This window comes from Panthera pardus, unplaced genomic scaffold, assembly GCF_024362965.1.
Source record: "Panthera pardus isolate Hobbes unplaced genomic scaffold, ASM2436296v1 HiC_scaffold_24, whole genome shotgun sequence".
Taxonomy (NCBI): Eukaryota; Metazoa; Chordata; class Mammalia; order Carnivora; family Felidae; genus Panthera; species Panthera pardus.
Genome location: NW_026526810.1, coordinates 4633808 through 4649933, shown reverse-complemented (window position 1 = coordinate 4649933; position 16126 = coordinate 4633808). Strand labels below are relative to the sequence as shown.

The following is a 16126-nucleotide window of genomic DNA, read 5'->3' as shown; positions in this document are numbered from 1 at the left end:
CCTTCGCCAAAGCCGGAAAACTCTCCTCATCTGAGCAAGTCCACCCTGCCCATGCCCACTCGCCTGCCTCTCAGAGAGTTTCCTCCGACTGCTCTTTGCAGGCCCTTCCTCCTTCTCGAACACCTACCACACACATGGTCTCACAATCACCACTTCATCAAGGGCCGTCTCTTCTGAGTGGACAAAGACCTTCTTACGAACTACTGTTAGCCAGGACCACAGTACCTGGCACAATTAAACACAGACAGGCCCCAGGTCACGGGAGGAATCCTAGCTTCACAGACTATGTACTAGGATGACCTTTTGTTATCTTCCAACAGAGATTAAGTTGGGTAGAAATACATCCCAGAGGCTAGCTAGGTATAGGAAGAAGCTGGTTAACAGCATAAAGGGGAATAAAAGTAACATTTGAAGCTTAATATCTTTTTAATGGCTGTGAAGCATGCTACAGATAGCATCATGGCGAAGTTTTCTTAAATCTATTTTTCACTCAAAACCAATCCACTGAGATTGGGCATATTATACCTAAATAATTATATTAACCATGAAGTATAGGAGTTCAAAGACTGTGGATTTTAGAGACTCAGTGTTACAATGATTTTTGAGGAAGACACTCCAGTTGTTTTTGTAAAATATCGTTAAGTGAATACATAAATGAATATATACGAGCCATGATATGCCTTAAAAACTGAAGTTCTGTATTAAACTGTATTAATACAAATGACTACTAGCGTTCTTTCTAATTATCAGGATAGAGAAATCACAGTTCTGGTGATTTTAACCTTTGCTTCACCTCGTGTGTTAGTAAAGAACTGATCAAATAGTTTTTATATCTGACTAGCAACCTGAGGTGGGTGAAGTAGTGAGACCAGATGATTTTTATCCCTTCCAGGCTTACAGACCAAGTCCTTGTTCTGAGAATAGGCCAGCAAATTCGGTACTCCTGCTGTTCTCTTGTAAAATAATGACATCATCCTACCTATTTCAAAGACTGGTCTCAGTGGAATGACCTACTGCAGGAAAATGAAATTGAAGCCTGCAGGTATGTTGCCAATAGATGATTTTTATTGGGGGAAAGATTTTCATTAGGTGGTTATGTCACCCTTTATAAAACAAGAACAGATTCCGCCCCCGCCCCTCCCCCCCGCCCATACACTGTCAAATCAAACAAGGCATTCTGAGACCAAGGCCACTCACCTCCTCCACAGTTTGATGTGCTCCTGGTCTGAGTAGGCTTTAAGGCACTCGGCTATCCGGTCTCCGATTTTCAGCAGGCAATTTCGGGTATGCTCCAGCTGTTCCTGCACATTGAGCCCCTTGTCGGGTTTGTCCAGCTGTTTCAGTGCCTTTTTCACGGGCCTCATCCTCTCTTTGCACTGGAACAGGCCAACAGAGTAGAGATATAAAACACTTGCAGCAAAGACACCTTGTCTTGGGTTCCTGTGCCCTAAATTCCCAGAGAAAACCCGGCCCACTCTCACGCCATGTTACCCTAGAGGAGGAATGGGTTAGAGTCAGGGGAACAAGTGTAAGTATTAAGTCAGGAAAACCTGAGGTGCAGGTCCCAACAGCATCTCTTAGAGTGAAGACCTCTACACCTTTCCTTTATTATAGCTCAAAATGCTTCTGTTTCCTCACCTGCAACAGGGGCATGATAATGCCTCTTAAGTCCATTATGAAGATCCGATGAGAAGCGAAATCACAGACCTAACCTAGAAACTTCTCACCACCATCTAAACTATCTAAAACTGCAGGATAAAATATTTACAAGTCCTTCAGGCTTATAAGGAACTACGTGGGTAGCTTCCAGATAAAGATGGTGGGCTAAACACCAGAATGATTTTCTCCTCCTGCCCAACTCCACTAACACAACAGTAAAGGGAGGGTCTTAAAAAGAGATAAGCCCATAAAGACAAGGGAAAATGAGAGAGAAAACAAGAGCCACAAAATATTGGCAGCAAGGGAAATCACTCAACAGACCTAACAGGCGAACCAACCTGGTTTATACTACAAAATTCCCCCCAGAGTCTCTCTAGACACCTCTGCAAGTAGGAGAGGGTGAAAACTAAGGATTGGGTCTTTTCAACAATGCTTAGAAGTAACTGATACCCAGAGTCACAAGAGACGCCCAAATCTCCAACTCTGCCCAGCAAAAGATGTGGAAGTTATTCTCTGGAGAGTATGAAGGAAAGGTCTCTGAACTGGGCTACGTGGGCACAGCCAAGAGACAAGGCTGCCGCACTGAAACAGGAGCATATGGACATATGCACACTAGATGAGCCATCACCTGGCCTTCTGCCTCCCAGACTCCAGAATGAAGACAGCCAGGCCTTCGCCCTCCACTCAGGAGATGGGAGGATTCTTCTCCACAAAATCTGACCATCTAAGAGGAGGAACTACACACTGGAAGCCTCCCAAGGCAGCAGCCCTACCACATCACCCATGGTGAGCACTCAAACTTGATCAGGCTCCACCCACGTCAGATGGCTAGGCCCCTACTCCTAAATATGTGTGCAGACAATGATAACCAAGCCATTTGAAAAAATATCTAACATGAATGATGGAAAACAAATTCAACAGAAATATAAAAACATTCAAGAGAACCATGAAGGGGTGGGGGTGGGGGGGAGATCTGGGAAATAAAACATGACAAGAGAAGTAAAAAGCCTGAAAGAAATAATGTGAGGCATGCCCGGGTGGCTCAGTCGGTTAAGTATCCAACTCTTGATTTCGGCTCAGGTCAAGATCTTATGATCATGGGATTGAGCCCCGCATTAAGCCGTGCAGGGTGTGGAGCCTGCTTAAGATTCTTTCTCTCCCTTCCTCTGCCTCTCTCCCCCACTTGTGCTCTCTCTCAAAAAAAAAAAGAAAAAAAGAAGTAGAAAAGACATAATGTGAGATAAAGTGAAGGGCATCTCCTAGAAAGTAGAATCTAAAAAGCAGAAATGGAAAATAAAAAAGGTAGTAATATTGGGAACCATCCCAAGAGTTCAATATCCAAAACAGAAAGTCCCATAAAGTTAAAACCAAGAATTAGGAAGAAATTACCACAAAATAATTCAAGAAAACTTTTTCGGACCCACAGAGAATGGTTGTCAATGGCTTAGATACTTGGCACAACAAACTACTAAGGCACAAGATCATGACATTTCAGAATGATGAAAACCCCACAAACTTCTATCACTCTGTGATAATTCCTTCTGTTTACTTTTCAGAGTTATACCTCAATTTTAAGAAAAAGGACACAAAATAGAAAAGTGTACCACAACCTGGAAGATACCTAGAACAACTGTTATGAGTAACAAATTATCATGAATGTATAAAGGGCACTATAGAAAAGGTAAGAACAAACAAATTACCCTAAAATAGGCAAAGGATATGCACAGGCAATTCATTAGAAACATGAATGCCTAACAGATACGAAAACAAGTGTTCACCTATGCCACTGATCAACAGTTCATACTTCTCAGATAAGCAAAAATTAGGAAGTCAGAAATTACCAAGTGTTTCTAAGACTGGGAAGCAACTGGAACTCAAGTTCACTGTGAAAAGGAGTGTATAAATCTCCATAATTGCTTTCAAGGTTAATTCAACAGTACCTAGGAAAGTGATGGGTGTGCATGCAAGCCCTAGGAAGACCCAGAACTAGAGAAACGTTTACATGTGCAAATGAAAATATTTACATTTTTTGGGGTGCCTGGGTGGCTCAGTTGGTTGAGCATCCAACTTCGGCTCAGGTCATGATCTCGCAGCTCGTGAGTTCAAGCCCCGCGTCAGGCTCTGTACTGACAGCTCAGAGCCTGGAGTCTACTTCGGATTCGTGTCTCCCTCCCTCTCTGCCCCTAACCCACTCGCATTCTGTCTCTGTGTCTCTCAAAAATAAACATTTAAAAAAAAATTTTTTAATAAAATATTTAAAACAATTTTGCTATTTTTAGTAGTAAACATTTGGAAAACCTCAAGGTTCATCTACAGGAGAAACCATGAATTATAGAAGTCTTAATACAGAATAATACGAAAAAAATTATTTTAATTTTTAATTTTTTTGTTAAGCAAGCTCTACATCCAACGTGGGACCTGAACTCTAGACCACGAGATCGAGAGTTGCATGCTACACCAACTAAGCCAGCCAGGTGCCCCGAAAGTTTAAACTACTAACATGGATAAACCTCAAAAAATAGAGATGCTGAGAGAGGAAAATCAAGTTACATGACATACACAGCGTGGCATTTATATCAAGTCTTTGAATACGGAGAGCAAGATAATGTGCTGCGTATGGAACTTAGGAGGCTGTGCAGTAGAACAGTTAAGAACCCAGGCATTCATGCCCAACTGTCTGGGTCAAACCTCTGTGCCACATCTTAACTGTGGTGACACTGGACAACTTATGTGACTCTCTTTACCTTATTTTTTAGTAAGTAGAGTGGAGATAACTACCTACCTCATAAGATTGTTGTGGAGAAAAAGACCTAAATGCACACAAACAGTGCCTGGCTGTTTATGTGACCCATTATGGTCTTTATAGACAAACAAAAGTCCTAAAACTCTCAAACCAAGCACAAGAATGACAACTGGACCTAAAACCACCCTTATTCCTGGGGAGGTAAGAAAGGAGAGGTGTGGGTTTAGAGTCAGAAACACCAGGGACTTCAACTTTACCCTCAGTCTTAAAAACTCACATTTGACAAGGCTTCATGGTACCTGTATCAATGTCTCTCGTATTCTTTACATTTTTCTACATTTTTTAAGGATTTCATAATCCTTAGCACAATTAAAAGAGCCAATATGTAAGATCATTCTGAAAACGAAAATGGTACACAGAAGCACTAGCTGGGGTTTCCTCTCAGAAATACTGGGCTAAGGACAAACCAGGATACAGATCAGATGGCTGGCTGTACAGTGAACTTACCCCTTTCAGATAGCTTAAATACTCAAATACTGATGTATCTTTTACTTTAGAGATACTTCTTCAGATACACTTCTTACACCTAAGTGTACTTGACATAAGAAAGTAGTCCCCATCAGAGAGCTCAGGGCAGAACAGTAACAGAGGAGTAAGATAAATGAGAAGGAAGAATAAAAAATAGATATGTGTGTATAGATTTGGGGGGAACACAGAGACAGGAGTAACGAGAAGACTACCTTACAGGATGAGGTCAGTATCCTACCCTCTGCTGCCACACAGCAGGAGTATTTTGAGATTTGGAAGACCAGGTTCTCTTTGAGACTGAATTAACTGCTCTAGCGAGCTGTGATTTATGCAAGGTTGGGCAGAGGAGGTGAGGGGACTCATGGAGCACACAGTCCAGTGAAGAACCTGCAGCTCCGGTGAGGGGCTACGGTCGCCCTTAAGGACACACTGGACTGTTTCCAATCCCACATGAGACCTGGGCCGTGACTTAGCCCCTAGCACCGCAGTACAGAGCATGGAAGGTAACACCAGGCTCACCACTGCTCCAGTGCACTCAGCCAGGACCCCGGCCGCGTCTCATGTCATGCTGTCCCCTTGTTCTCACCACACAAGCCACAGTGGCCTTCTGTAACCCCCTTACTGCACCATAGGCAGTTCTGTCACACAGCCTTTGTGCATGCTGCTGCCTTGCCCTGGCACGTTCTTCTCTGCCCTCGTCTCCTGTGACTTCTTCCTCTTCCTTCAGAACCCAATTTGAACATCACCTCCTTAAACATGCCTTCCCAATAGCCTCTGCCTGGGTCCGCTCCCCTTCTCACAGGATCTTCAGAGAATCTGCTGTCCCTCCCGCACGTCCCCATCACAGTAGCACAAGCACAATCCATGTGCCTATCTGACTATCTCCCCCACTCAAATGTAAAGTCTGCAGTGACAGAAACAGTCCCCTTTGCAACACAGTAGGTTAACTCCAGGGGCTGGCACACAGAAAGTATTTAGGAAATGTTACCTCAGTTAACACTAGGGTTTCCCAAATGCCTCTAAGGGCCGCTTGCAGCCTTTCTGAGTGGGAGCACAAGATATGAAATCGATCCCCCAAACTCTCTCCCCAGAGAGTGAGTAAGAAAATCTCTTCCTTCCAGCCTGTTCCAGAGCAAAAGGTCTTCAGACAGTAGAAGCAATGTGTTCCAAAGTAATATACAAACACTCAGGCCAACTGCGGTTGTGTGGCTGACCTGAGAAAGACGGAGCCACGGCAAGCACTGTGGCCAAACACACCAGCACCCCTCAATTTTAAGACTTACTATGCTGAATGTCTCCTGGTCCAGATCATCGTCCTCATCCTCTCCAATGGGGACAGGCTCACTTCCTGCTGTAATATGGACAGGACCCTGAGATCGCTTTGATTTACTTGAAGATTTGGCATCACCTCCTTTAGGCTTTTAAAAAAGAGTTACAAGGAATCATTGTCATTTGTGCAATCCTGCCTTGTAAGCTGGACTTCTTACCTATGTCACATCACTCCAGTGGGGAAATGTGACGGACTCAGTTTATAAAAAGGGTAAGATGAAGTCTTCAGAAACACCATGTAATCAAATCTACACAATTAACAAATGGCTTAATCACACATCATTTCCATTTCTTTCTCCAAAAAACCAATTATAACTTCAGCTTCAGAACAATGCTATTTTGGCTTCTATCCCCTCACCATAAAATGCACAAAAACGTCATCAACAGGCTAAGATTATAAATTGCCAAAGCTCTTGTAAAGTATCATGTAGCAACTTTTATTAAGAGCTTATGAACATACACTTTGATCAAGAAATCTGTATTAACTTTAGTACTGTAAATGACTGAAATGCACACAAATCCACATGGATAAATCTCATTTATCCATGAAAGGATGCAGAAGGATGGATATACATACTTATACACTGACTTCACGTATGAACATTTGAAAACCTAATAGTATGCTTTGTTTACGATTCTTTAATACATGGTAAAAGTATAAAAACACAGATAGGAAGGTTTCAAACCATGAGAGGAAAAAACAGGAAGGCAGAGTCAGGAAATCAGGTAGAAGGAATGGAGGGGGCTTCAACAGTGCCGGTAAGGTGTGCACAAAACACAAAATACACCAGCCAAACAAAAGGCACTTGGAATAAACATGAAAAAATGTTGGTAACAGTTATACATGGGTGGTGGATGAGTGGATGTTTGGTACACTGTTCCTCGTGCTTTTATTTTGGAAATGTTTCACTTAAAAAAAAAAAACTGAGTATCTTTCTGCGGGAGCACAGATGCAAAGGTATCTGGCACAGGTTTTCCTAACATAAAAAATTTCAAAGTGATTTCAATATGGGAAGCTTAAATTGCTTCCAAGATATATAACCAAACAGAACCTTCTTTATTCAAAGTGATTTTAACACTTATTCACTTGGAATGTTGTTTCTGATGTACTGCTGAATTTGGGAGAAAGGACTACCCAAAGAGTCTGAGTTGATCTTCATTTTATACTCATCCGTATAAAACAAAAGTTCAAAAGGGACTCATCAAGAAATCTACTACAGAGATCACTGGATGATGGGATTATAGTAGATATTTGTTTGTATGTTTTAATGATTAAGAGTGAATTACAAAATAATTTCATCAGAAGTCAGCAAGCATACAAGCAACACTCTACCAGAAGTCTGTGGTTTAGAATTAACTTCTTAAAACTCCCAAAGCAAAGGTTCTAGAATAGCAGCGTTTTTCATCCATTTCTACTCTAAACACTTCATTGGATATATTTGGTTCAACTCCTAAACCCGTCAAATATTCAAATTCATCTATGGATTATATTCTTCTACCATGAACGTAAGAACATATTTCAAGTCATTACCTGTGAATGCAGATTTCTCTCACCTGTCCTATGTCATTCAAAACTTCCCCTCTGAAATGTTATGAGAGATCAAAGGCCTTCTATATTAAAAAAAAAAACAAAACAAAAAAAAAAACCCAAACTGCACATTCCCCTCTCTGTAAGAGGAGGTGCGAGCATCCCCCTGACAACCCCACCCTTCCTTCTTAGATGTGCCCATAAAGAGACGATGATTTCCGGACCCTCAAACCCCATTCTAAATCCTAGAAGAAATTTCAGAGGCTGTGGGTATCTCAGTAAGTAGAAGGACACTGATACCTTCTCTTTCTTATCTTTTGACTTCTTCCTCTCCTTGTCCCCTTCTTTGTCTTTCCTAGAACTCATTTGTTTCTCCTTGTTCTCCTTGTTCTCTTTCTTCTTCTGTTTCTTTTTCATTGGACTTTTTTCTAAGCCATCATCCTAGAAAACAAACAGGGCTATGAGCTTTAGCCACAAACTTTGTATCTACTCGCCTACTTTCTAGAGAGAGGAGCAACCGTCTGTATTGGTTCATCACTACATCTACACTTGGAAGCTTGTTTTCACGCTTACAGCCTTAATGCATGCACTCACACAACTCTAAACTCCCCAATGATAAATAACCAGTTAAGCCTGGAGCCGCAGATGCTCTTGACTCACATCTCTCTAATTCTCACAGCAACCCTTCAACCAGAGGCATTATCATTCCCATTTTACAGACAGAAAAAACTGAGGCCCAGAGATGTTATATACCCGCCACCTAGTAACTGTCAAGGTTGCTAGTTTTTGAATTCGCGTATGCATGACAAACCCATGCCACTTTCTGCACTCACTGCTGATCCTCTTGGAGCTAATCTCAAAGTGCCATCACACCCAAAGGGAAACGACATAAAATCCCATAAAGTTGTTACTCCCTGAAACAACACACCAAATGCTACCAATTTTTCAGTTTGCTCAGGCCAGAGGTCTCACAAGCTGCCAGGCCCCGGGCCAAACCTGACCCACAGAAGCGTTCTGTTAGCCCACGACGCACTGAACAGCAGAGCCGCTGCCCCTCAGCATCAGGCACAAGGCCCCTGGTGAGCCACAGTCCCTACCACTCCCTAACCTTTCTCACCGCAAGGCTTGGTGTCATGTGCCATTTATCACTTCACCTTGCACGGGTCCCTTCATTTACTTCCACTATCTAGGACTCTGCAATGGCCGACTTAAATGAACCGATTCCCCTCTCACGGGTTAAGCAAAGACATACAGATTCTATTTTCACTTTGTTGACTCTGCATATAAACCAAACACATCTTGAATGGTTTTATATATACCAGTTGGCAAAATAAATGTAGCCTACAAGCAAACTGTCAACTGAAATCCAGCCGCATACCTTTACTTCTCCCTCTTCCGATGGATTGTCTGAGTGTCTAGGTGATGAAAACTCAATCCCATGCTCATCTTTCAGCCTGGGCTCTTTGTTTTCTTTCTTTACTCGAGGCTTCCGCTTCTTTAATTTGGCCTGGAAGAGAGAGAAAATGATGTTAAAACCACAAATCAAGTCCCTTAAAAAGCATGACCAGGTAACATTAGGACTCTTCGGAGCAGGAGCAGTCATACAATTCAAACGAGAAGATTCAAAGGCAATTCAAAGCATGCAACTTATTCCACCTGGGGGAAAAAAAAGGAGAACAGTCGTGTAGGCCCTATACAGGTCCCTATGCCACATAAAAGCCTCCACATCCTTGAACCTATGGATTCCAGTATTTGGAATTCACACTAAAGATAGAATACAGAAGAAGGAAAAGCACCTTTATGCACAAAAATACCAATAAATTTAATGTGAGACCTAACAGTGACATTTGAAAATCGAGAAGTACACTCTATCTAAATATTAGGAAAAAGGTTAAAATATGGATCCACTCCAACATGGTTCAGAAATCTACAAGTATAAACATGACTTAATCTGTCCCTCCAGAACCTAATGTACACTTCATACTCAACATGCTATCTGGAGAATGGCACTACTTATGACACTATAACATTAAAAATGATCAGAAATGAAATGTGACTTTATATAAAATTTGTTTTGTTTATAATACAGGGAAACGAATGCAAACGGCAGAGCTCTCAGAGGACTAGGAACCAGCACCTACAAAGGCTGCTAGTACCAAATGTAACCTCTCTCCTCCTCACTGTGATTCTCATTTGAAATGAAAAATTGGGAAAATAAAAGCAGATTAAGGTTTAGATGAGTTCACTGGCAACTCTGCTGGTATTCTTCACCTGGTATTCTGCAGCTAAGGCAGTCCTAACTGAAGGCCAGTTTCTGAATCCACCGAATCCATTAACCATCCATTAGACCTACGGGACCCATCATTCAAGCAGCCCAGAGTTAGCTACACCAGGTAAACCTGGTGGTACTCATACAACAACCGGCACCCTGTTCCAAAATTGAGGAAGCAGCATAAAGAAACAGTAAAAGCATATGTCTGGAGTGGGGCTGGGAGAGGTGAGGACTGTTTTGAGGCAATACTGGAGGACAGTGGGCTTGTAAGAAAGGTGCCAAGACGTTTAGGTCAATTACCGAATGAACTTTTCTATTATTACCAACCAAAACATCATTATTGCACCCTCAAAAGCAACACCTGACTATGGAATGTGCCTCCTGGAGAGGGCAAGCATCCCTTCTCCTACCTAATTCTGCAGGGTTGGAGCCTCGGCCCGCTGAAGGATGCCCGGTCGGCTGCCCCACTCACCTCTTCCCCGCCCGTCACAGCCCCCTTCTTCTCCAGACTCTTCCTGAGCAGCTTCAGCAAGTAGTCCGCCCGGGTCTGCAGCTGCTTCCCCTGCGGCTTTTTATCCGTCTCCACGGGCAGAATCTTCAACAGGAAAGGAAGAGAAGCACCCGCCACCACCCATGTCCCGGTTAGTGGATCCAGATACACAGAAACAACAAAGAACTGAGCAGTCCTTTCCCTCCCCAACCACCCGAAATACAGATAAAACCTCAGATCCTATCTCACGTCCATGGCTCCCGGTCACTGAAAATCCCTCATGAGCCGTTCTCGTTTTACAAAATGGGATGGAGAAATCCAGCTCTCCCACTGGCTCCTACCTGTGCTGTTAACAGGGTAGAACAACTCAGGTAGGAGGGGCTTGTTGGCTTCATCTGCTAGAGCATCCCAGCCGTCGTGGATTTCCTCCTTCCAGGAGCAGGGAATCCCTGGAGCTAGGTTAAAGCTTCGTTTTAGATTGAAAATGCTTCTTAGAGCATTGCCGGAGAGCACTGAGCTATGCCAGGACGTGGTCCGTCCCTGCTACCACGGTGGGACCTCTCGGGCCAGACTGGATTTGGTCTCAGTGCTTATGGCAGGGTGCTGTCACCCTCTCAGAACACCACACGTGGGATGAGCATTGTTTGACGTGCCAGGAAAAGCCCTGCCAGGAGCACAACGTGGAGCGCGTCCTACTAAAGTTTGAGCCAGTCAGCTTTCCCTGCTTACAGCTCTGAGCACGGCCTCACTGTCTGGTAGCCTGACTGCAACGGGTAGGGTGGGAGGCTCGATTTTGTGGGAGACATACAGCCAAGGTTTAATCCCATTACAAAAAACACCAAGGTGTGGCTCACTCTGTGTGCAGAATGGAAATACGACTGCTTCAAATACAGTTTTAAACAGGCGGCCAACAATTAAGGCCGAAGAATCCTTGTATTACTAATAATCTTACCCTGGTATTTGTTGCAATGACATTTGATGTACCTTCAAGAAGAATTAGAATTTTAAGATTTCTCCTGTGATTTCCCCAAAATCTCACCTGGCTATTATCTTCATCTATGTAACAGTGCCCCAGTCCACCAAAGATGGTAATATTCCCCAAAACAAAGAAATCCCAGGAATTTACTACTGTACTAATTTCGAATTTGATCCCCCACCCCCCAGAAAATAGTTAAAAATAAGTTATCAAAAAATATGTATTATTCAACAAATCTGGAAATCTCCAGCATCACAGATTTACTTACTTTGTCAGTTAACTTAAGCTCTGGATCCGTTTTAATTAACTCCCAGTTTCCATAGCCATGCTCATAAATTCCCAGGAGTAAACGTGAATCATCCTCTACCCCCCACTCGACATCGAAATGTGCAGCTTTCACTCGACAGGTTAAGCAGTATCTAGAGGGATTTCAAAAACAGGAGGACATGAGAGGGGGGCCCTTTCAAATTTGGGACACAAAGTATCCTGATGCATTTTACAAAAGACAGTGAAAGCATGACCTGACAATCCATGACTTAACCCCAAATCCACTTTCTTACAACACAACCACTCATGAGTGTGCACAGGATAGACTCACTTTTTTTTTTCTTCAGGGTCCACGGGGATAGATTTATGCAGCATCTCAAACTCTTCCTCATGTTGTATAATGGATTTCACATTAACCTGAACCCCAGATATTTTGATTGTTGGGCCTCTCTTTTTCCCTGGTCCTTTCCCTGAAGAACACCAATTTGACATCAGTTAAGTGAGAATTTGCTGGAGTTCCAACTCTTATTCACTAGAAATCGATCTGTGGCTTATTGTTATAGTTCAAAGATATAATCTAAAATCAAAAGTTTCTCAATTAATGTTTATAAAGTAGCCTCCAAATAATTCAGATTTTTAAGATTTAGGATTTTTTTTTAATCCACTGGTATTTATAATTCTCTTTTAACTTTCCTGTTTGTTTTATACTTTGGTTATAAAATTAAAAGTAAAAAAGAAGATTTGGAAGGATGAATAGTAATACTGATTTCTTTCATTTTCTAACTATCCTCTTAACAATTCAAGAAAACTTGAAATTTTTTTTATGTTTATTTATTTATTTTGAGAGAGAGAGAGAGACAGACAGACAGACAAAGAGAGTGCAAGCAGGGGAGGGGCAGAAAGAGGAGAGGAAGAATCCCAAGCTCACAAACTGAGAGACCATGACCTGAGCCCACATCAAGAGTAGGACACTTAACCGACTGAGCCACCTAGGAGCCTCAAGGAAACTCCAGTGTTACAAAGATGATCTTCTCCATGAAAAAAGTAGATCAAGTTAATACCAACTGAAATGATGAACATAAGGTGTCATGGAAAGACTTCTTTAGCCCTAGTGCCAGATTAAAATAATCCTAGAATTAAAGATGAAACCCAGTCAAATCTAGTCATAGTCCAGCACAAGATGATGACACTTGTCTATGAAAGAAAAAAATGGCTCAGAGCCTGAAAAAAAGATTTCTTTTTTGTTAACATTCAAGTTGATGAAATGATGCTATGATTATAAACCATTATTTAGATACTCTTCTGTAACCCACTAGAATTCACTTGCAAATGCTATTCCCAATACAGAAGAGAGTTGGAACAGAATGTGAGGAAGTGGGAAAGGCACTTCTCTAAAACTCAGAAATCTGGATTTATTCCCAAATCTGCACATAGTACCCCTTCCTCCCTTCCCTTTTCTCATTCTCACTTCTAGTTATTAACCTGAGTATCAGTTTCCCCACCTTAAAATAAAAGGATTACAACAGAAATACGGGCAAAGGACAGAGACAACTCACAGAGAAGCAAATACAAATGATTCCGAAACATTTGAAAAATACTCAACCTCACTCACAAGAAGAAAAATGCAAATTAAATATATATGCATACCATTTCTTTTTTTTTTTTTTTAATTTTTTTTTTTTTAACGTTTATTTTTTATTTTTAAGACAGAGAGAGACAGAGCATGAACGGGGGAGGGTCAGAGAGAGAGGGAGACACAGAATCGGAAGCAGGCTCCAGGCTCTGAGCTGACAGCTCAGAGCCCGACGCGGAGCTCGAACTCTCGGACCGCGAGATCTTGACCTGAGCCGAAGTCGGCCGCTCAACCGACTGAGCCACCCAGGCGCCCCACCATTTCTGACCTATCATGTTGAAAAATTCAAAAATTTGAGAAAATTATGTTGGTGAGACCAAGAGACCAACACCCTCATTCAATGCTTGGTGGGAGAGAATGGTGCAAAATGGAAAGCATACACAATTATCTACCACAACACTGTAAAGCAAAAGATTATACAGCTGAATGTCCCTTAACATACGGTATATCAGTAACAGATTATGCAAGTCTTAAAAAGAATAAAAATCAGGCAGTGGGAAAAAGATGAATCATTTTTAATTGTATTGAGATATACAGTAACCATACAAAAAATAAATAAAATTGGGTAAGTCCAAGTGGGTCAGAGATATAAAAGTAAATGAAATCATACAAGAGGAGAAAAAGTCACAGTGAATTCCTTTTTATTCTGGGAGTAGAGGAAATGTTTTTAACGGACTCAAAACCTAAACACAGTAAGGTAAAAAGACTGATACATCTGATTATATAAAAAATTTAAGTTTTCTTAAAATGCCATAAGCAAAGTAAAAAGACACATTACAAACTATAGGGGAAAACCAGGAACTTCCATCAGAAAAAGAGATCCTAAAAATTAAGACCAACAGCTCAAAAGAAAACAAAGTAGAAAATGGGTGGTTCACAAATGGCTCTTAGAAAAACCTTACTCATTAAAAGAAAAACAAGACACCATTTCTCACCTATCATCTTGGCAAAAACCCAACCATTTGACAATATCCTGTTTGTGAGGCCTGTAAACACCACCAATATCCATTGCTGGTGGCAGTATAAATGGTACCAGACGGTTGGAGGAGAATTTAGCAAATTCCAACCAAGTCATACTTCCCCAGGACCCAGCAAACCCCTTCCAGAAACCAATCCAAAAGATACGCTGGCAGAGATACGAAACAGCATATCCATTAGACTACAAATTCACTGTGGCTTTCTTTAAAATGGCCAAAGACTGAAAACAACCCAAATATTTGTTGCTCGGGAACAATGAAGTCCGAACTAACATTTACTACTACATGGCGGAGCACTGCAATTGCAAAAGGAAGGAGTGATCTCCGCACGTGAAAATACGAGGAACACAACAGGGGAAACACACACACACACTGAAATTCTTACAGAGAAACAGTAAAAAGATAAACCCTAAAGTATTATTAGAAACACCGACCTATGGGGGAAGAAGAAAGCAGGACTGGGGGCTGGGATGAAAGTAAGATTCTCTAAATGAAACTTGTTTCAGAGTTTTGGAGCTTTGGACCATGTAAATGAGAGTTAAGTCAACATGAGAAAAGCAACCCCTGAAAGTTGAAAATAAATGAAACTTAAAGGGGTTGCGCTATTAAGTGGGTGAGCTAACAGCAGAGAGAAAAGAAGAATTTCAAATAATTTTAAAACACAGTATTTTGACCGCCCAGAGCCAGTGGGATGAAAAAAAGCAAAGAAATCAAACTTTGAGGAGTAAGACTGGTATCGATATTCAGAAATGTGTCCAATGTAGGAAAAGAAAAATACATAATTATGTTAGCTTTTTTAGGAACAAAAATTTCCCGCTTAAGGAAAGAGTTATCGACAATCTTACATCTGAATGAGAAAGGTCATCCTGAACCCAGAGTTCATGGCAAATACAGATAGGGGGAACAAGTTACCCAATGGCAGGAGGAAGCAATTAACCGGAGCCAGAATGAGAACATGAATCAAAAAAGAGGGATGTGGGAGGCAGGGAACTGTTACAAGGAAATCTCACCAAAATATACTGGGAGATAGGAATAGCAAGGTACAGAACACGTGCTGCATTTTTGTGGGAATAAGGGGGAAAATATCATCTATTCATTTTTTGTAATATGTATTTTCTTATTTCTAGAAAGATACAAGAAACAGGGTACCCGTTTTTAAATTTTGAACCCTGTGAATGTAAAATTTATTCACAACAATTACAATGAAAAAAGAAAACACTGTAAACTTAAAGTTTATTCTTGGGTGTATTCTGAGTGCTATAAAAACACGAACTGGGATCACTGTCCAAACCACTTAAGTTTCTTTCACAAAAAAGGAAAAGACATCTAAAGAAATTTTTGACTCTACTGAAGATATTTTAATTTTTTTAATATTTATTTTTGAGAGAGAGAGAGAGAGAGAGAGAGCATGTGTGAACACATGCACACATGTGGAGGTGGGGCACAGAGAGAGGGAGACACAGAATCTGAAGCAGGCTCCAGGCTCTGAGCTGTCAGCACAGAGCCTGACAGGGGGCTCAAACTCACGAACCATCAGATCATGACTTGAGCCGAAACTGGACACTTAACTGACTGAGCCACCCAGGCGCCCCATCTGACTGAAGATATTTTAAAATTCTACTACTTTCGATAATGCCCTTAAAAAAATCTAAAGCACAAATACCTCTTCACTGATCTTAGCTAACACTGCAAGCCAGACAACATGCTAATAGGCACTTTTCAGG

At 41.5% G+C, this 16126-nt stretch overlaps 1 protein-coding gene across 5 annotated transcripts in view; it reads right to left on the bottom strand.

Annotated features, from left to right (window-relative positions):
• Nucleotides 1-16126, bottom strand: part of CHD2 (chromodomain helicase DNA binding protein 2) — a 122718-nt gene that overhangs the window by 18224 nt on the left and 88368 nt on the right. For 4 of the 5 annotated variants that reach the window (XR_002083010.2, XM_019460161.2, XM_019460160.2 and 1 more), the window contains 7 exons: nucleotides 12124-12262; nucleotides 11794-11944; nucleotides 10532-10654; nucleotides 9166-9294; nucleotides 8088-8228; nucleotides 6214-6348; nucleotides 1198-1376 (listed from right to left, as the gene is read on the bottom strand). Coding sequence is in view for 4 of the 5 variants with exons in the window: in XM_019460161.2 (XP_019315706.1) it covers nucleotides 1198-1376; nucleotides 6214-6348; nucleotides 8088-8228; nucleotides 9166-9294; nucleotides 10532-10654; nucleotides 11794-11944; nucleotides 12124-12262 (997 nt within the window). In the remaining variant the exon portion in view is untranslated. The remainder of the gene's footprint in view (nucleotides 1-1197; nucleotides 1377-6213; nucleotides 6349-8087; nucleotides 8229-9165; nucleotides 9295-10531; nucleotides 10655-11793; nucleotides 11945-12123; nucleotides 12263-16126) is intronic. The other variant, XM_019460163.2, reaches the window with a different exon arrangement.